Genomic DNA, 20357 nt, shown 5'->3' on the forward strand with positions numbered 1-20357 from the left:
AGAGAGAGAGAGAGGAGGAAGCAGGCTCCCCGCCGAGCAGAGAGCCCGATGTGGGACTCGATCCCAGGACCCTGAGATCATGACCTGAGCCGAAGGCAGCGGCTTAACCCACTGAGCCACCCAGGCGCCCGGGGAGTCTGCTTCTTTCTCTGCCTGCCACTCCCCCTGCTTGTGTGCTCTAATAAATAAATAAAATATTTTTTAAAAAATCTAAATTGTTCAAAAAGCAAATGGTGAAAAGGGAGTCACCTTCCCCGTGCTTCCTAGCCCCCAGCTGAGGTCCAGGGGCGTGTGCCCAAGAGCGCTGACAGGTGTTACCAGATGGCTGCAGCACAGCCAGCCCTCGCCAGTGGTGATAGCAACTTCTTAAAAATTTTTTGCCCATCTGCTAGGTTGTAAGACCTACCAAACTCCCTTTAATTTGCTTCGATGAATGAAGTTCACATAGGTTCATGTGTCTGCAAGGCACAGCGGTCCAGGGTGTAGACTCTGGCTTTGAATCCACTGCTTTACTAGCTGTGCAACCTTGGCAGGTTGGTTAAGCTCTCTGGGCCCCAGTTTCCATATCTGCACAGTGGGACTCAGGAGAATCCCCACCTCCGAGGGTTGCTGCCAGTTCGTCTGGTTCTTGTGAAGTCTGCTACTTAGAATAGTGTTGGCCCGGATTGGGGGGGGGCAGGGGGGGTCTCTGTAGAGCCCCCATGTTCCCTTTTCCATGGAAGATGTGGATGTCCCTGCCCGAGCCACTCACCCGGGGTCCCACTTCCACCATGAACTCTGGCTAAATGCTTTGAATGCCTGGTGCCTCCCTTCCTCCTCCTTCCTGGGGGAAGTAGAGGGCTGCGACTGAGCCTGTCACCAGGTAGTGGCAGGGTGGGGAGGTGGCGTGGAGAGTAGGGGGAATGGGAGGCCCAGGGTGTGGGGCCCTCAGGAGCCTCCATGCCATCCCGGAAATGTCAGAGCTGCCTGGCTGGGGCTTTATTTCTCAATGTTTTTGTCTTTCGAAGTGTGGTAACAGCACCATATGGACATGGGCCTGATTCACGTTCTCTTAAAATAATTATGCGTGTTTATTTTAGGAGAGACATTTCTGGAATCCAGAATATTGCTTTTGCTCCAAAAAATTACCCCACAGTAATATCTTCTGTGAGGGTGGGGGGGATGGTTGCTGCCCTCCAAACCCAGGGGAAACATAATGTCCTATAGTAAACATGATTCACAGGACCCATCGGCCTTTCTATGACTTCACGGAGGCTCCTAACTCGCCAGTAGCTCTATGTTGTAAAAGCCCATTTTGCTCACTGGGTGCCTGAAAATTTGGCCGCGATCTTGTCAGCGCCCCAGCAGATACCCAGTTTAGAAGCCTAGTGGAACCACCACCCAAAATGCTTCTCCGGAACCACAGATCCAGGCCTGGCCGCTGCCCTGCCTGGGCCCCCTCTGCTGGGTGGCGACAGGGTTGGCAGTCAGGACGGGGACGGTGGAGTGTGTATATGTAAGGCACACTCCTGCCTTGGAAGGGTTGGCCGTGAGTGCTGAGCAAGGACAAGGCTCAGTCGAGGTGAAAAGAGACTGAGGAGGGCGGTTCCAGAGACAGGCCTTCGGGACACTGGCCGCTCCTCAGGCTGAGGTCAGCTGGGGCGAAGGCCATCCTTGGAGGCCTGCAGTGGAAGGACACACAGCTGTGTCATTGAGCAATTCACGATAAACAGAAAAGCCTTGGCGAGTTGCCACTTTGAAAGGTGGTGTCCCATACAAAGGGAACTGCATGTGAGCTAAAAATAAGAGGTGTTACCCCCTTTATTATTATGAATAAAAGTGAACTCCCCCCGCCCCTTTTTAAAGTAATCTCTGTACCCAGCATGGGGCTCGAACTCACAACTCTGAGATCAAGAATTACACACACTGCCAACTGAAGCAGCCAGGCACCCTGAAATCCCTTGTTTCAAGGCTGGAGGGAGTTTCTGGGAGTTTCTCCATTCAGTCACAGGGGGCAGCGTTTCTGCCACTAAAGGGGCAGGACTCTTGAGACCTACCAGGCAGCTCGTGAATAGTCTGAGATTCCTGTCTCTTGGCCCCTTTACTGCGAACTTTAATTTTTTTATTTTTATTTTTTAAAAGATTTTATTTATTTATTTGTCAGAGAAAGAGAGTGCGCACAAGCAGGCAAGTGGGAGGCAGAGGGAGAAGCAGGCTCCCCCCGGAGCAAGGAGTCCGATGCAGGACTTGATCCTGGGATCCTGGGATCATGACCTGAGCCGAAGGCAGTGGCTTAATGGACTGAGCCACCCAGGCGTCCCTACCGAATACTTTTAGAGTCTTCATTGAGGGAATCTGAGGAAAGAAGGGACAAAACTGAAGACTCCCTTCAATAAAGGGGAAAGACTCAGGTGAAGGTATGAAACCAGACTCAACATGAGTTCAGTAAGAAGTCAGGTCAGGGGCGCCTGGCTGGCTCAGTTGGTAGAGCGTGGGACTCTCAGTCTCTGGGTTGTGAGTTCAGGTGTAGAGCCTACTTTAAAAAAAAAAAAAAAATTTTTTTTTTTCTTTCCTTCCTTATGAGTCATCACCAAATTGTGGGGGGTGGGGGAGGTTGCATGTGTGGATTGACAATACCTGTGTGGCCCGTGTGGGACATGGGGTGGGAGCTGGGCTGCTGTGGGTGGGATCCATCCGGATTGACCCCCATCCCTATGACCTCAAATAGGGGAGGGATGCCAGGATTCCGATTCAGAGTGCCCAGTAGTTTGGGCAACGAATAAAACCCAATAGAATGTATCAGGGCTAATGTGATGGCTTGAAAAGGTTAAAGTTTTGGGAATCCCTGATGGGGAATATCTAATACAATCAGACTTCTTCAGAGGCTCCCTTAATCCTTGCTTGAGAAGACTTTGAGAGAGAAACAGAGCTTCATTTTGGAAGACAGATGTGTAGGCGTCCGTGTGTGTCCCTTGTGTGGAACTTTCCTCCACGATATTCTTGCTGGCTGATTTTCTCTGTTGGGAAATGGGACAACCATTAATTTCTGTTTCTGGTATAAAATAGGACCCACCTTTTCCTTTTCCTACAGATGGGTATCCATAACGTCCAGCACCGTTTTAGGAAACTGCTCTCTTCCAGTGAGCTGTGTTACCACTGTCATTGTATCTGGTGTCCTTCTAGGCATAGGTCTGTTTCTAGGTTCTCTTTCGAGTCCCATCAGCCTGTTTTTCTGTCCCCTGCCAGCACTGCTCTGTCCCCCGTGACTGTGGAAAATGGCAGGACGGCTCTCTGTCAGACTCACGTAGCAAACGTGTTTCCATCACGCTCTTCGAGAGCGCCCTCATTGGTTTTGACCTTTGACAGGATGGGGCTCAAGACACACTACACTAAAATATGTCACCATGCATGTTGACTATCTTAAGCTGGAGGAATTTGAGAAAATGACGGAAGGAAGGAGGTCATTCTGACCTCTCCCTTTGCCCTTACTCCCTGACACAGGTCATAAGATCCTCCTGGGAAAGGTGTCCTCCCTGTACGAGGAGGAGGGAAGACCTTCCTATCAGAGACAGAGAATTTGGGGCCAAGAATTCTGCACAACCTTATTAAACCTACCCTGTCTTTCTAGTTACTCTTCACCACAGAATACCCCCTTGACGAAAGACCTCTACCTTGTCAGTTCTTCACAAATAAATTGTTTCTTTGTCTAAGTGATAGAAAAGCTTCCTGCTCTGTTGCTATTGGTTCTTCATTCTCTTGTGGAAACATTCCATAAGATCTGTGTGCTTTTTGCCTGCTGATCTTTCTTTGCCAGTTTAATTTCCAGACCCAGTCAGGGACCCTGAGAGGGTTGAGGAAACATTTATCCTCCCCTATAGACACTTTTAGGATAAATTTTAGAATCCAGTCTCGCTGCCTCTCACTGGCTTGCATATGCACATGTACACACACACACACTCAACACATCTTACTGGATTTTGATTTGAATTGCATTTTTTAAAAGATTTTATTTATTTATTTGACAGACAGAAATCACAAGTAGGCAGAGAGACAGGCACAGAGAGAGGAGGAAGCAGGCTCCCTACCGAGCAGAGAGCCCGATGTGGGGCTCCATCCCAGGACCCTGGGATCATGACCTGAGCCAAAGGCAGAGGCTTTAACTCACTGAGCCACAGGTGCCCCGATTTTAATTGCATTGGATTTAAAAACTACTTCTGGGGGTGGGGGGCGTCCCACTGGCTTAGTCAGCAGACAGTGCCACTCTCGGATCTTGAAGTCATGAGTTTGAGCCCCATGTTGAGTGTAGAAATTACTTAAATAAAATTCACCTGTGTCTGGGTGGCTCAGTTGGTTAAGCATCCAACTCCGTTTCAGCTCTGATCATGATCATTTAGGGTCATGGGATCAAGCCTTGCGTTGGGCTCTACCTTCAGCATGGAGTCTGCTTGAGATTCTCCCTCCCCCACAGCCCCTGCCCCTGTGCTCATGCTCTCTCTCTCTCAAATAAAATAAATACAATCTCTAAAAACAAATACAGTTAAAATAATAAAAATAAAAATCACTTTGGGGAGAATTAATATGTTTACAATATCTTCCGGTCCTGATCTTGGTTTATCTCCATTTATTTAGGTACTCCTGATTGTCCCTCAAAAACGTATGCTCTCTCTGTAAAGATGTTTCAGGTCTTTGAATTTTTTCTTGTACTGTAACACTGTTGCCTAAGTGTATATTTTTCTATTCTGATCTTTTTTTAAGATTTTATTTATTTATTTTTAAAAAGATTTTATTTATTTATTTGAGAGACAGAGATCACAAGTAGGCAGAGAGGCAGGCAGAGAGAGAGAGGAGAAAGCAGGCTCCCTGCTGAGCAGAGAGCCTGATGTGGGGCTCGATCCCAGGACCCTGGGATCCTGACCTGAGCCAATAGCACAGGCTTTAACCCACTGAGCCACCCAGGTGCCCCCCCCCTTTTAAAGATTTTATTTATAGATTTTATTTATTTATTTGACAGAGATCACAAGTAGGCAGAGAGGCAGGCAGAGAGAGGGGGGAAGCAGGCTCCCTGACAAGCAGAGAGCCTGATGTGGGGCTTGATCCCAGGACCCTGGGATCATGACCAGAGCTGAAGGCAGAGGCTTTAACCAACTGAGCCACCCAGGCACCACTCTATTCTGATCTTTGTCTTGTTGCCTTGTCTTGCAGAGCTGGCTGGAACTTGGCGGGGGGGGCGGGTAGGGCTGTGTGGAAATGGTGGTGTAGAGGCTCATTCCTGATCTCAAAGAGAAAGTTTTCTAAATCTTACCCGAGAAGCTGATGTTCATTGTGGGTTGTTCCGTTTTTATAGATGTCTCTTAACAGATAAGGAAGTTCCCTTATTTCCTTAGTCTGCGCAGAATGTTGCTAGAATTGTCAATGGATGTTAGGTTTTGTCAAATGCTTTCTCTGCATTATTGAGATAAACAGATGGAGAGAACAATACGTGGTACATTGTATTAACTGTATTTCCTAACGTGAAATGATTTTGAATTTCTGTAATAAAGTCAACCTAATTGTATTTTATTATCCTTTTAAAATAGTATTAGATTCCCTTTGGTAAACTGATTTCGGGGGTTTGCAGCTTGGTTCATGAGAAGAAAATTATAGCGAATTTCATTCTTGCGCTACCCTCATCGAGGTTTGGTATCAGGTCAAGCTGCTGGGTCATCCCCATTTCTTTAATGTTTATCACATTGTTCGGGTTTGTTGTTTCTTCCTGAGTCCTATTTTTCAGTTATATCTCTTCTAGGAATTTATCTGTGTGATTTACGTTTTCAGATACATTCAGTTGATCACAACATCCTCTTACCCTATAAATCTCATCCAAAAAAAGTGATATCCCATTTCCATTTCTGCCAGGTTATTACTTCTATCCGATCTCTCCCTCCCACCTCTTGCCCCAAATCAGTGGAACAGAGCTTTATCAGTTTTATCTGCCTTTTCCAAGAACAAACTTTTTGCTTTGTTGATCCTCTCTTGCATGTTTTCCTTGCCTGTTACATTACATTTTTTCCTGTTTATTTCCTTCCCTATATTTTCTTTGTGTTCTCTGTTGCTTTTTTTTTTAAAGATTTTATTTATTTATTTGACAGAAAGACAGCAAGAGAGGGAACACAAGCAGGGGGAGTGGGAGAGGGAGAAGCAGGCTTCCCATCAAGCAGGGAGCCTGATGCGGGACTCGATCCCGGGACCCCGAGGTCATGACCTGAGGCGAAGGCAGACGCTTAACTGACTGAGCCACCCAGACACTCCTCTCTGTTACTTTTTTAACTTCTATTTTTAAGAATATATATTTTAAAAGATTTATTTATTTATTTGACAGAGAATGACTGTGAGAGAGGGAACACAAGCAGGGTGCAGAGAGAGAGGGAGAAGCAGACTTTCCGCTGAGCAGGGAGCCCAGTGTGGGGCTCGATCCCAGGACCTGGCATCATGACCTGAGCCAAAAGCAGACGCTTAACAACTGAGCCACCCAGGCGCCCCTACTTTTTTTTTTTTTTTTTTTTAACTTTTAAAGATGGGTGTTTACTGTTGGTGAGAATGCAAGCCGATGCAGCCACTCTGGAAACAGTACGGAGGTTCCTCAAAAAGTTGTAAATAGAGCTACCCTATGACCCAGCAATCACACTACTGGGTATTTACCCCAAAGATACAGATGTAGTTATCCAAAGGGACACGTGCACCCCAATGTTTATATCAGCAACATCCACAACAGCCAAACTGTGGAAAGAGCCTAGATGTCCATGGACAGATGAATGGGTAAAGAAGATGTGGTCTGTGTGTGTGTATACATGCACACAATGGAATACTACTCAGCCATCACAAAAAAACAGAAATATTCCCATTTGCAATGATGTGGATAGAACTAAAGGGTATTATGCTAAGCGAAATAAGTCGGAGAAAGACAAATATGGTATGATCTCACTCATGTGGAATTTAATAAACAAAACAGGGATGCCTGGGTAGTTCAGTCAGTTAAGCATCTGCCTTCGGCTTGGGTCATGATCCCAGGGTCCTGGGATCGAGCCCCACAGTGGGCTCCCTGCTCCACAGGAAGCCTGCTTCTCCCTTTCCCACTCCCCCTGCTTGTACACCCTCCCTCTGTCTCTCTCCCTCTGTCAAATAAATAAATTTTTTTTTCTTTTTTTTAAAAAAGGAAGGAAGCAAAACAGAGGATCAGAGGGGAAGAGAGGAAAAGAAAATCAGATGAAATCAGAGAGGGAGTGCTCGCTTCGGCAGCACATATACTAAAATTGAAATCAGAGAGGGAGCCAAACCTTAAGAGACTCTTAAAATCATCAGAAACAAACTGAGGGCTGCTGGAGGGGAGATGGGTGAGGGGAGGGGGTAACTGGGTGATGGGCATTACGAAGGGCACGTGATGTAATGAACACTGGTGTTACATAAGACTGATGAATCACTGAACTCTACCTCTGAAACTAATAATACACTATATGCTAATTAATTGAATTTAGATTCTAAAAAATTCTCTGAGGGAAAAAAAGTCAACCTTTAAAAAAAAAACCCGTCACAGCAAGATTCCCTGTGTTGCCTTTTGACATCCACACCCACTTCAGCCCCCTCTTAACCCCCAGCATCCTCTAGTCAGTTCCCCATTTCCATGATTTTGTCACTTCGAGAATATTCTACAAATGGAATAATACAGTATGTCACCTTTGGGGGGCTGGCTTTTTCTTTTTTTTACTTAGCATAATTCTCTGAAGATTCCTTCAGGTCGTTGGGCTTCCTGCTCAGCAGGGAGCCTGCATTTCCCTCTCCTTTTCCCTCACCTCAGCTTAGGCTCGCTCTCAAATAAATAAGTAAAATCTTAAAAAAAAAGGGGGGGGGTGTTTAGCTCATCATTTCAACCTATCCTATTTTCTAGTCTACATCCTGTAAGATTATACATTTCCCTTTAAGTATTAGAAAGTAGTTATTTTATTATTGTTTAATAATATTAATAAAAAGATCTTTTAATTTCCATTCTTAGACCCATGAGTATATAGAAATACCTTCCTTTCTCTCCTCAGATTATACTTTTTTAATGCGAGAGAATAATTGACACACAATATCCTATTAGTTTTAACTATATATAATATTGATTGGGTATTTTTATATATTATGAAATGATCTCCACCATAAATCTAGTGTCCCCTGTCCCCATACAAAGTCATTAAAAAGTTACCATATTCTCTATGCTGTACATTATATCCCCATGACTTCTTTATTTTGTGACTGGAAGTTCATACCCTTTAATCCCCTTCACCTACTTTGCCCACCCTGTCCCCTCTGGTAACCCACCATTTGTTCTCTGTATCTTTGAATCTCTTTCTTTCTTTCTTTTTATTTATAAGATTTTTATTTATTTATTTGACAGAGATCACAAGTAGGCAGAGAGGCAGGCAGAGAGAGAGGAGGAAGCAGGCTCCCTGCCGAGCAGAGAGCCCGATGCGGGGCTCGATCTCAGGACCCTGAGATCATGACCTGAGCTGAAGGCAGAGGCTTAACCCACTGGTGCCACCCAGGCACCCCCAGAGACTTTTCTTGTTAGGTTTTCTTATTGATTTCTAACTTAAGTGTATTGTGGTCAGAGAATATACTGTGTTTTAAGTTTGAGACTTGTAGGGTGGGCTTTTGTAAATGTTTACATGCTGTGCATGAATGTGGGTTCTGCAGTTCTTACAGTTTTCTCCATGTCTTTTAGGTCCAATTTGTTCATCACATTTTGCATATCCTCTCTGCCCATAATCATTTGTGTTTGTTCTATCAGTCACTGAAAGGCATAGTAAAAGAGAAATGTATTTATACTATATATGCTATGTTTCAAGTATAATATAAATATGTAATAATTATACCATATTTACACACTATAATCAGTGTTCCTATTCTTTTTTTTTTTTTTTTTAAACAGAGTTTTATGCCCTGTGTGGGGCTTAAACTCACAATCCTGAGATCAAAAGTCACATGCTCAATGACTGAGCCAGCCAAGCACGCCCAGTAATCCTATTCTGAGTGAAGATTTATTTCTTACTCCTTGCAGTTGTGTCAGTGTTTGATTTATATATTTTGAGGCTATGTTATTAAGTGATAAGGTTTACACTTGCTATTTTTCTTCCTGCTATTTTTATCATTATGAAGTAACCCATTTTTCTATCTAGCAAAAGTCTTCAGGGAAGTGCTAATGTATTAATATTTTTTCATTTGAATATCTACTTTTTCTATCCTTTAGCCACCTTTTTTTTTTTAGATTTTTTTTAAAAAAAATTTTATTTATTTATTTGACAGAGAGAGATCACAAGTAGACAGAGAGGCAGGCAGAGAGAGAGGAGGAAGGAGGCTCCCTGCTGAGCAGAGAGCCCGATGCGGGGCTGGATCCCAGGACCCTGAGATCATGACCTGAGCCGAAGGAAGAGGCTTTAACCCACTGAGCCACCCAGGCGCCCTTTTAGCCACCTTTTTTTAAAATAATTTCTACACCCAACATGGGTCTCAAACCCACGACCCCAACATCGAGTACTGCCCTACCAACTGAGCCAGCCAGATGCCCAATCCTTTTACTACTTCAATTTCTTTATTGTGAATCACATATATATAATACATAAGACAAATCTATTGCCAGCAAATAATTATAAGCCCTATGTCTGTGTTGCCACCACCCAGGTTTCTAGCCTTATCTTTTAGCCACTCTGTGTCCTTACTTTGAGGTATGTCTCTTGTAAATTAAGTCTAGGTGAGTTGTTGAACTCACGACTTCAAGATCAAGAGATGCATGTTCCCTCAGCTGGGCCACCCACTTTCTTGCGTCTTTTTAGACTGACATTTTATCATTCACTGATCCGCCCCTTTGTAGGTTTGGAATTATACAGTTAGGTTTTGTTGTTCTAGAAATGTAATCAAAATAACATTTATCCTTACTTTCCCAGAATCTGAAGCTTAACCAATACTTATAGCTACTTTTTTGAATAATACAAGGACTCTAGAAAGTTTTCATCAGAGCTCTCACCCTGAGTTACTGTGCTCTTGTATTACGGTGATATATTTTCTTTTTCTTTTATATTTTTAGGGGAGAACTGGGGGGGAGAGAATCTTAAGCAGACTCCATGCCCAGCGCGGAGCCTGAGACAAGTCTTACGACCCTGAGACCATGACCTGAGCAGAAATCAAGAGTCTGACACTTAACTGACTGAGCCACCCAAGCGCCCCACACAGTCCTATTTCTTCAAAGCTCTACAAGATACTGCTGTTCTGTTTACCCACGGACTTACCATCTTCTTCATTCCCATTCTTTTTTTTAGACTCTCACGTTTAGTGCTGTTTTTCTTTTGTCTGAAGCACATCCTTGCGCTTCCTCTAATGATACTTTGCTGAAGTTAAACTTTTTAGTTGTCTGAAAACATCATTCCGGAATTCTTGAAAGATATTTTCACTGGATGTAGAATTCTGGAATAGCCATCATTGTCTTTCAGGACCTTAAAGGTACCTTTCCTGACTGCCTTCTGGGTTCTGTTGTTCTACTTAGGAAATTGTTCTGTTGCAAGGTAATTTTCCATCCCCTTCTGGATACTTCTAATACTTTTATTTCTCTTTCTTTGGTGTTCTACAGGTGCTCTGCCCCATTTTCCTTCTCACTTTACCATCCATCAGTCTGAATATGTGTCTGGGCCTTCCCCGTCATTTGCAGGCAGTCAAGCCCCATTGATGTTGTGAATGCTTTCCCCTGTGGTTTCATCTAACCGTTTATAGTTTCCATTCTTACACTGATTTATTTTTTATGAGACTGACGCGCTACCTACTGCGCTAACGAGGCACCTTGATTTATTTTTTAATAGTTAGGGTTTTTTGTGTGTTTGTTTTTTTATTTTAATTTTTTTTTAATTTTTATTTATTTGACAAAGAGAGAGCCAGAGCAGGAACAACACAAGCAGGGGGAGCTGCAGAGGGAAAAGCAGGCTTCCTGCCAAGCAGGGAGCCCAATGCGACGCTTGATTCTGGGACCCTGGGATTATGACCTGAGCCGATCGCAGATGCCCAACCGACTGAACCACCCAGGCACCCCTCATTCTTACATTTAGGTCTTGGATCCAGTTTGAGTTATTTTTTGTATATGGTGTTAAATAAGGGTCCAGCCTCATTTTTGTTTTGCATGTGGATATCCAGTTCCTAGCGCCGTTTGTTGAAAAGACTGCCCTTTCCCCATTGAATCATCTCGGTGCCCTTGTTGAAAATCAGTTGAGCATATAAAGGGTTTGTTTCTGGATTGATATGTAACTTCTTCATGATTAATTAAACTGGATCCCTCTTGCGTATTCATAAATGTCACGGTGCTTTGAGTCATTAATTCCAGGATTTGGAACAAGATGTGTGCCATCCTGCTGCTGGGCTCACTCAGACGGGAGGCTTGTTGGCTGCTTTTTCCTTTATGTTTCCAGAAGTCACACACAGCCTAAAATGCACTAAATCAGATGTTTTTCTCAAGTGATCTGGATGTAAAAGTAGTTCACTCGCCACTTCCAATGGCATCTAGAATGAAACCGTGACAAATAGTAAAGAATTCGATCTTCTGGGTCTGCCTCTCCCCACCCTGTTCCTGGGAACACACAATTCCCAGGCATCCCTCCTCGAAGTCTCTTGTCCCCTCCATAACCCTGTGCTTTGTCATGGTTGGTTGACAGGTTGTGACGCTTTTCTCTCGTCCCAACTGTGTGGACAGTGCCACACGCCCTCTGAACGACGACGGCCCTTGCGTGCATCTTCCGCTGTTTCTCTTGTCAGAGGGCCCAGCAGAGCCGCCGGCCGTCCAGTGCCAGCCCTGAGCTGAGCGAGGAGCGCCCAGCCGAGATGGTGAAGATGACAAAATCCAAAACGTTCCAAGCTTATTTGCCAAACTGTCACCGAACCTACAGCTGTGTCCACTGCAGAGCCCACCTGGCCAACCACGATGAGCTGATCTCCAAGGCAAGTGGTTGGTGTCCAGGGAGCGATGGGCCCCCGGTCACTGTGATTGTACCTCCCTACCAGATGGACATTTGACCACATGTGAATTCCGGGGTTGGTGGCGTTCTAGTAGTCTAGGGCCTTCTGAACAGCACTGATGAATGTTTTGTGCGTGATTGAGTGTGACTGACTGCTATCTTGTTATCTCGGTATGACTGTGATCTTGGTGTGCCATTGGGCATAGTGTTGGCACAGGGGGTGGATGCTGGAGGGCTAGGCAGCTGGGACAGAAAATCACAGAAAGCAAGATGAGTAGGTTATTTGTCAGAGCAATAGAGTTCACATAAGACCAAGAAACACTGAAGGAGCAAAGGAAGTCTAGAAGATCTGTGGAAAGAGTCCAATAATGAGGAAATTAAATGTTAACTCGGAATACTTAAGAAGAAAACAGGGTATCGTGGGGGGATGGGAAAAATTGGATCTTTTAGAAAAATACCCATGAGGGAAGCTGTGAAGAGGGCTATCTTTGTCATTAGTCAGTGATGCCCCGGCCTGAGGGAGCCGTTCCTTGATGCAGGCGGGTCTCGTGAGAAGGCTCTGGTTTTATCTGTGGGCCACCCCCGGCACCCCACCTGTTCCCAGGAAGTTTTATTGGGCCACAGCCACATTTGTGTGCTTCCACAGCACCAGTGGCTGCTGTCGGGCTGGCCAGAGCACCAGCATCCTTACCGCAGAGGCCTCGCAGCCCCCAGGGCTGAAAACATTTCTCAGCTGGCCCTCGTTTATGGAAGTTCGCAGACCTCCTGCTCTAGTCTGACTTCTGTCTCACGCCCACCCACAAATCTCGCCACATCATGGATCCAAGCCCTGTTTAAAAAATAAGGATTTGTGGGCCGCCTCAGTGGGTGAGAGGGTTATGCATCTGCCTTTGACTCAGGTCATGATCCCAGGGTCCTGGGATCGAGCCCCGAATCAGGCTCTCTGCTCAGCGGGGAGCCTGCTTCCCCTCCCTCTCTGCCTGCCTCTCTGCCTACTGGTGACCTCTGTCAAATAAATAAATAATCTTAAAAATTTTTTTTTTTAAAAATAAGGATTTATAGGGGTGCGGGCGGAGAATTTGAAGAGCAGGCAAGAGAATTAGGAAAATCCGTCTACAGAACTGAAGGCTAATACGGATGTGAGGGGAAGCCCATAACAGGATTATTTCTTAAACTGGACATAAAGTAATATTCTTAATTCTGGAAAGCCCCTGGAAAGGAAAACTCTTAAAAAGTGTTTTTCTTTTTCTTTTTTTTTTTTTTAAGTCTGAAAGCTGTATGTTTAGATCAAAACCCACTAGCCTCAGGCGAGGGTATGCGGCAGTAACAAAGGGCCCCCAGTGGCCCCTTAGTGGCTAGCATGAGGGTCTCTGTGCTGCTCCAGTGGATGTGTGTCCCTGGTCAGCAGGGGCAGCTGCCGTCTGTGCCCGTGCAAGGGACCGCAGGAACCAGCACAGTGCGGTGTCGTGTGCACGGGAGGCCGGGACAGATCTGCTTTCCCCTCCTCACCCCTGACTCCATTCCTTCTGCTTGTCTCTGTTAGTTGTGTGGCATATGTGGTCTCTTTCTGGCCTATAAGATCATGGTTTTCCCTTTATCTTTTAAGATTTTATTTTTTCAAGAGTGTGTGAGAGAGTGGGCGAGCACAAGGAGGGGAAGGGGCAGAGGGAGAGAGAGAAGCAGGCTTCCCACCAAGCGGGGAGCCCGATGTGGGACTTGATCCCAGGACCTCTGGATCGTGACCTGAGCCGAAGGCAGACATTTGATTGACTGAGCCACTCTGGTGCCCTGTGGTTTTCCCCTTAATTGAAGGGCCCCCACAACACGGCACAGCACAGCGTGTCATGGCCAGCTCTCCTTCACTTCCCAGTGTGACTCTCTCACCACACACGCTCGTGCCCAGTTGCTTCCGTCCCCTTCTTAATGTCTGCATGTGTCCTGGATGTGAGTGCTTTCGTTTGCTCACTGTGTGGGTACCCACGTGTGCCATGCTTTTGCAATTGCAAATACTTACCAGTAACCAATCTTGTCACACATTTCCCTGTGTGCTCCGGTTGGTTTGTCTTGACAGTGAATCCTTAGGAGTGGAGTGGCTGGTCACACAGCGTGTGCTTCTTCCATTTACAGATCCTGTCCCCCTCTGCTCCAGTCAACATTCCTCACAGTCTTTTTTGAATTTGTGCTGAGGTGGTAGGCAAAAAAACCTCAAACAAACCCCAAAACAGAAACAAACTAAAAAAGCACTCAAAGAAGTTCTCTTCATTTGGTTATTTTTGAGGTCCCTGTGTTCTGCTCGGTCATTTGGACCTGGCACCGAAGCAGACGAGCCCCCCGTCTGTCTACGAGGGAACTCATATTCCCTCTTGTTGCTGAGAGTGCAGGGTGCGGGCGCTAAGTCTGGAACTGACCCAGCGGTGCCCCATCCTGCCTCCATTATCATCCCAGACTCCGTGGGTATGCTACAGGCTGTTCCTTGGCTTAAAGCACTTTCCTGGGGGAGATGTCACCGGAAGGTCCCTTCGTCCAAGGAAGGCGTCATCTTGGGATGGGGTTTTGCTTTCAGTTTCAATGGCAAAGCATGGGAATGTCCCCTCCCCCTACTGTCTGACTGACGGGAGCTAGTCCAGCAGAGAGAATCAGGACACTGAGCGGCCCTTCTGGGGCTCTAGGAGCGCTTTGACTTCTGGGTCCTCTGTGGGTCTGGGGTCCTGTAGGCCTGTGGTCAGCGCTCCCCTGAGTGCTGCTCGAAATGCCCTACAAGGTGGCCCTTCCACCCACGTTGAAGTCCGTGACCTGAAACAGTCTCTCCATCTTCATCCCTAAATGCCAGACTTTTCCTCTTACCGCAGTACATCTGTTAAAATTTTTTTCTTCTTTGCAGTCTTTTCAGGGAAGTCAGGGACGAGCCTACCTCTTCAATTCTGTGTGAGTACTGCCATTGGCCTTGTGGACATGGCTGTGTCCATGGTCCGATTACATTCAGTGCTCCTGTCCATCCATGCACAATGGTCACATAAAGCTGGACTGCAGAATTCCTTGATGAGCCAGAATGATCCAGCGGTTTTGGTTTTGGTTTTTAAGATCTTATTTGTTTGAGAGAGCATGAGCCGGGGGGGGGGGGGGGGGGGGGGGGGGGGGGCAGGCTCAGGAACCGGGAATCATGACTGAGCCACCCAGGTGCCCCTAGAATGACCCAGTGTTTTGATAGCTTAAAGAATTCTGCTCTCTTTAGTGTGAGAGTTTGCGGGAAGGGTGTGCTCTTACCTGAGACCTAGCTCCCACATGAGGCATGGTCTGTGACCCATTTGTGGTGGGTTTGATTTTTGACGGTGCTCCGTGCAGGATGGTGGTCATGGCCCCCACAGCCCATCCCATCTTGGGATTCTGGAGAAATAAGTTGATCCTTCCCCCAAGGGTGGTGGTGGGCGGGGCGGGGCCTCTGGTCTTCAGCACAGTCCCACCTGCTCCCCTGCAGGGTCAACGTGGGCTGTGGCCCAGCGGAGGAGAGGGTCCTTCTTACTGGGCTGCACGCGGTCGCAGACATCTACTGTGAAAACTGCAAAACCACGCTGGGGTGGAAATATGTGAGTACCTGTGCACTCCGGGCCCACGGAGCCCGTGCCAACTCACCGCGGTTCCGAAACACGTGTTAGTCAGGAGCAAAATTTGCAAAGGAGTAAGACCTCCTGCCTGAAGTGTCCCTTGTTCTCGTCGTAGAGTGTCTTTCTAGCCGATTGAACATGGAGGTCCTCACATGGTCTTACCCACGCTCCCCTGACTCCCGGAGGTGGGACGTGGGTAACAGCCATGCTGGTTGGTGGGCATGTGGCCCTGCCCTCCGAGGGTCCTCTGGCAGGAGGCGAGCGGCCCACCTATGCGGGAGACACTCCCTGGTGGCTGAGGCGGCCCCCAGCAAGGCCTGGCCTCACCGGCCCACCTGGGGCTTGGCCCACAGGCAGCTTCTGCCCGCCCAACCCCCCCACACACACTCCCTGATGCCGTTGTGCCCCACCCCTCCTGTTGACTCCCAAGTCTGTCTCCTGTGCCCCCGACCAGCGCCAGCCGTGGCACCTGAGAGGTGCGTCTGGGTGTGGCTGGTGCCTGCCTGTTGTCCGCTACAGCCATTCTGGTCATCTTGGTCAGGGATGCCTGTGCTTCCTCTTTCTGGAATGCCTGACTTCCTGTCCTCCACATGCCTCGACACACATGAGGAGACACAATCCCCGGCGTGGAGATGGGCTCCAAGAGGCCTGTATGTGCACGCACATACACCCTGCCAAACCCCATTCCATTTCTACCTTCACTGCCCAGCCACGGGCCTTCTCTCTCCCTCCAGCATCTTAAATGACCCCCCGGTGCTAGCTATAGTGGCCTCCACTGGCCTTTTACCTGCAGTCCTTGCAAGCAGGATCTCACTCCCCTCCCCTCCCCCCCGGATTGTCTTACTCATGGTAGATGCTCAGGGACAAACTTGAATTACCCTTTCCCTGTGAAATGGATCTGTAAGGTTAAGGACACGTAGAGGTGGGCTGCCCTTCCGTGCCCAGGCTCATCACAGAGACAGACCCCTCCCCTGGCCCTGGTCTGTGGAACAAGGGACACCTGGGGAGATTTGACCCCATATGCTTGTTTTCTTTGCCAAGAGTGTAATGAAGTTGAAAAGTGAAGTTGATTCTGTCCTGAAACCTTTCTACTTTTCTTCTTTTTTTTTTTTTTTTCAAGGAACATGCCTTTGAAAGCAGTCAGAAATATAAGGAAGGAAAATTTATTATTGAGCTTGCCCACATGATCAAAGACAATGGTTGGGAGTAAAGTGAAAACTTCGTTCTCTTCTGAATACTAGTTTGTGGAAGAGACTGTGAGTGTAACGGAGACATAGGAGCACCCTGGACGGCCGGATTTCTTGAACTTGAACCTTGCGGCGGGTGGGCCTTTCCCGGCCGTTCCAGTGGTAAGGTGTCCCTCCAGCCTCTGTCCTGTTCACGTACATGGCTGTTTCTGAAATGTTTCAGTGACCTTTTTCCCAACTTCTCAAGTTCTAGAGACAGAATTAACCAATTGATGACTTCCCTATCTAGTTAATACCTTCTTTTAAGCTATGCCTTTACGATAGAGTTTGGCTGTGCTCTTTCATGTTTGATAAAAAACAAACAAACAAAAAAACAAATTTCTGCAGACCACAGGGTTAGGGAGCTTTTCAGAGAGCGAGTTCACACCGCTCTTTTTGAGTAAGGATACTGTAGGCCACTTTTTCTCCTAATTCCTGAGACTACAGATGAGTTATTCCTTTTGCAGATGAGCTGTTAAGGCATAGTGCTCATTTAGGAATCTTCCAGAAACAGTCAACAAATCTGTACACCAAGGGGCCTTTTTTTTTTTTTTTTTTGAAGGCTTGCTCAGAACTAGAAGATACCACTGATTACATTTTAGACAAGCTATAAATAGAGAAATCTGTCTAATGGAACATCTTGTTTATTTAAGCCAACGCTTCTTTATCTAGAAAGCAAGCATTAGCAAAGGCTGTTCCAAGGGGCCGCAGGTGCACCTGTGCAGAGGCCACGGTCCGGCAGGGTGCTGGAAGTGGAGCTTCTGTGTCAGTCGCTGACAGGGTGGTCTGCGCAGTGAGGGATGAACTCACTGGACGGAATCAAAATGGATTTCCTTTTCTGTTCTGATGTACTTGAAGAAAAAGAAATACTTTTGCATATGGAAGAGGCCAGAACTAGCTGGATGAACTTCCAAAGTTGAGATTTGGGAGATCATTTTAAAATTTTTTTAGGAAAGGTTAAAGTTTCAAAACAGATTTAAACTTCGTAAATGAATATGGGTCTCCCGTGCCCCACTGGTTCTGCCCCTTGAGGTGACACAGAAGGGACCTGGATGGTCGTCTACACCTTGTGTCTCAGCAATGTATTTTAAGTTCCGATCCACCAGCGCCTCCGCAGGGAGACAGCACTACGCAAGGTTCTGGCCAGTTTTCAGAGAATGAAGGCCAAAAGCCATTCCCAAATCGGTTTTGGTTTTCAAGTTTCCGACCTGACTCCAGCTGCCTGGCCCGGCCTGCTGCTCCAGGAGTCTGGCGGGACCTTGGGTGTAGCATGGCATGAAACTCCTGCGACCTCACTGCCGAGGGGCAGGAAAAGGGCCCAGCGAGGCAGGGAGAGAGAAGGGCAGCGTACCCAGACGTTTCTCAGCCCGGCCGGTGGCTCTGAAACCACTGCAGCAAAGGTCAGCCCAGGGGCGAGTGTGAGCTGGCCAGGAAGGGCGAGAGAACGGCTTTCCAGTCCTGTGGGAGGTCCCGGCCCTCCCCGGAGCCCAGAGCCTATGACCAGGCACTGGGCTCCCCTGACTGGTTCTGGCACAGCTACTCACCCAGAGCTTCCCTTTTGGCACCGTCTCTCTGGCTAAAAGCGAAGCCTTAGAACGTGGGGAGATGCAGCGCCCCACCCTGGGTGAGGGGACGGGCGCCCAGGTTAGTGTCCGCGCATATCCCAGCGTCAAGGGCAGGTCTCTGTACAGCTGTGTGGGCCTCTGCGCGTGCAGGTACTCCAGCAGGCTGTTGCTTCCCCAAGCTGGCGTCCCCCGCAGTTTAGGTTGTCCCAGCACAGTCCCCATGTGTATAAGTTCACGTTCAGCTGTACAGCCTTCAGGCGCCCCGGGGGCCTAGGCCTGCATGCGTGGCGCACTCGCTGCCAGGCTCCGAAACCCGAAGACGCTTCACCCTCGAACTGGCACAGGCAGCGAGGACATCTGCGGCTTCGGACCTCAGTGGCCGCTTTGGTGGCTGGCAAGGCCCTTTAATTTGAGGAGTGAGCGCTCCTCATTGAAAACTTCGCCTAAACTGACATTTCCCTCCTTGCCGTGGTTCCTCAGCAAGCCTCCATGCTGCGCCCGAGGCCCCGAGAGGATGAGGGCTGGGGGGCGGGTCCTCGGGGCACCGAGGGCCGGGCTCCTGAGTGTTTCCCCACAAGCTCTTCGTTTAAACTGAAGAATCTTCTCAAATTCTTCTGACCGAGTTTTGTATATACTAAACTATATTTAAAGCTTTTATATGTTTTGGGCAAGTTTACTGCTCCTTGGATTTGAGCACTTTGGTTTTTGTATTGTCTTTTGTGATGGCATTGAAACATTTTTACTAGTGGTCTTAGGCTTTTTTTTTTGGTAATTAATACCAACGAAAAACTCTTTACCACTTTTATTTGATGGTCTTCTGAAAAATCCAAGCTCCTTTCAAAACCAAATGAACAGACCGTGAGCTGGCTTCAGGGGAAGGACATTCGGGAGACCACACACAACCAGACGTGCTGGTGAAGTGTGGGAATGTCCCACCCTCTTAAATTCTGAGACACTAAGTATCATCCTGCAACTTTTATTTAAATTATTTAAAGTATTTGTTTCCTTAAAGAATGGGAGATGATGCCAGGACCAGAAATGCATTGAACTTCAACCATGTTGCATTCTCTGGCATGGCTCGTCTGCTTTATCAGTGTGGTTTCATTTTGTTGCTGTTTTATATATACATATATATAGTATTTTTGTACCTTAATGCTTATTCTTGATGGCATCTGTCAGATATTAGGCGAGATCAGACATGGGAATTTTTCCAAAAGCCCTTTTAATTTACCTGAGGACCTCACCAGGTACTTACAAAATCCAAGCGGTTTTACTATTTAGAAAATTAATTTAAAAGTTCCAAAACGACCTACAGAAATGTAAACCCTCCTTTGTCAAAGGCTTTTGGGTGGGCCTGCAGCCAAGGGTGGGCTGGCCATGCTTTGGGCCAGGTGGGTGTGGTCACTGGGTGCAGCTGAAGGACATACAGATGGACAGCAGCCAGAAGGTTTGCCCCTTGGAACAGGACTGCCAAGCTCACGTGCACAAGCCTCCTTCAGCCTCTGCGTCCAGCCCTCTGTCCTCTGTGTCTCTGTGAGGTTGAAAAATAAAGCTTCCACTGTCAGATGTGTCCTTTCTGGTAGCACCTCCTGTCTCAGGCGCCATGCCCCAGTGCTGAGGGGCCCTGGGTTCCCGCTGGGAGCTTTGCATCTCCGAGCTCCTCCTGTGGCTGCTCCGGTCCTGTGTGGTGGCGTGCAGCCTGCCGTGTCCTAGAGCAGGGTGCCACCAGGCTCCCCACCAGGCAAGTCTGGAGTGTACACGCAGCCCAAGAAAGCTTCACTTGAGCTCCCCATCCCCAAACTCAGAAGGCTGAGGAGCCCGGGGGCCCTCTGGAACCTTCCCTCTCCAGGGCCACCTCCTCACCCATCCACCCGCACCCTGAGTCACCAAGAGCTATTCAGAGGTCTGCAAGTGTGTTCACACGGCTGTCCCTGATGCAGCCCTCTCCTGGGCGAACCAGGTTCCTGGAGGCATTCT

The 20357-nt window shown here is 47.5% G+C and overlaps 1 protein-coding gene across 1 annotated transcript in view; it reads left to right on the forward strand.

Annotated features, from left to right (window-relative positions):
- Positions 1–19946, forward strand: part of YPEL1 (yippee like 1) — a 24248-nt gene extending 4302 nt beyond the window's left edge. Inside the window, exons 2-5 of the mRNA XM_059409002.1 lie at positions 11688–11970; positions 14869–14912; positions 15463–15571; positions 16710–19946. Of these exons, the coding sequence (XP_059264985.1) occupies positions 11854–11970; positions 14869–14912; positions 15463–15571; positions 16710–16799 (360 nt within the window). The 5' untranslated portion in view covers positions 11688–11853 and the 3' untranslated portion in view covers positions 16800–19946. The remainder of the gene's footprint in view (positions 1–11687; positions 11971–14868; positions 14913–15462; positions 15572–16709) is intronic.
- The last annotated feature ends 411 nt before the right edge of the window (positions 19947–20357 follow it).

This window comes from Mustela nigripes, chromosome 8 (genome assembly GCF_022355385.1).
Source record: "Mustela nigripes isolate SB6536 chromosome 8, MUSNIG.SB6536, whole genome shotgun sequence".
Classification (NCBI taxonomy): domain Eukaryota; kingdom Metazoa; phylum Chordata; class Mammalia; order Carnivora; family Mustelidae; genus Mustela; species Mustela nigripes.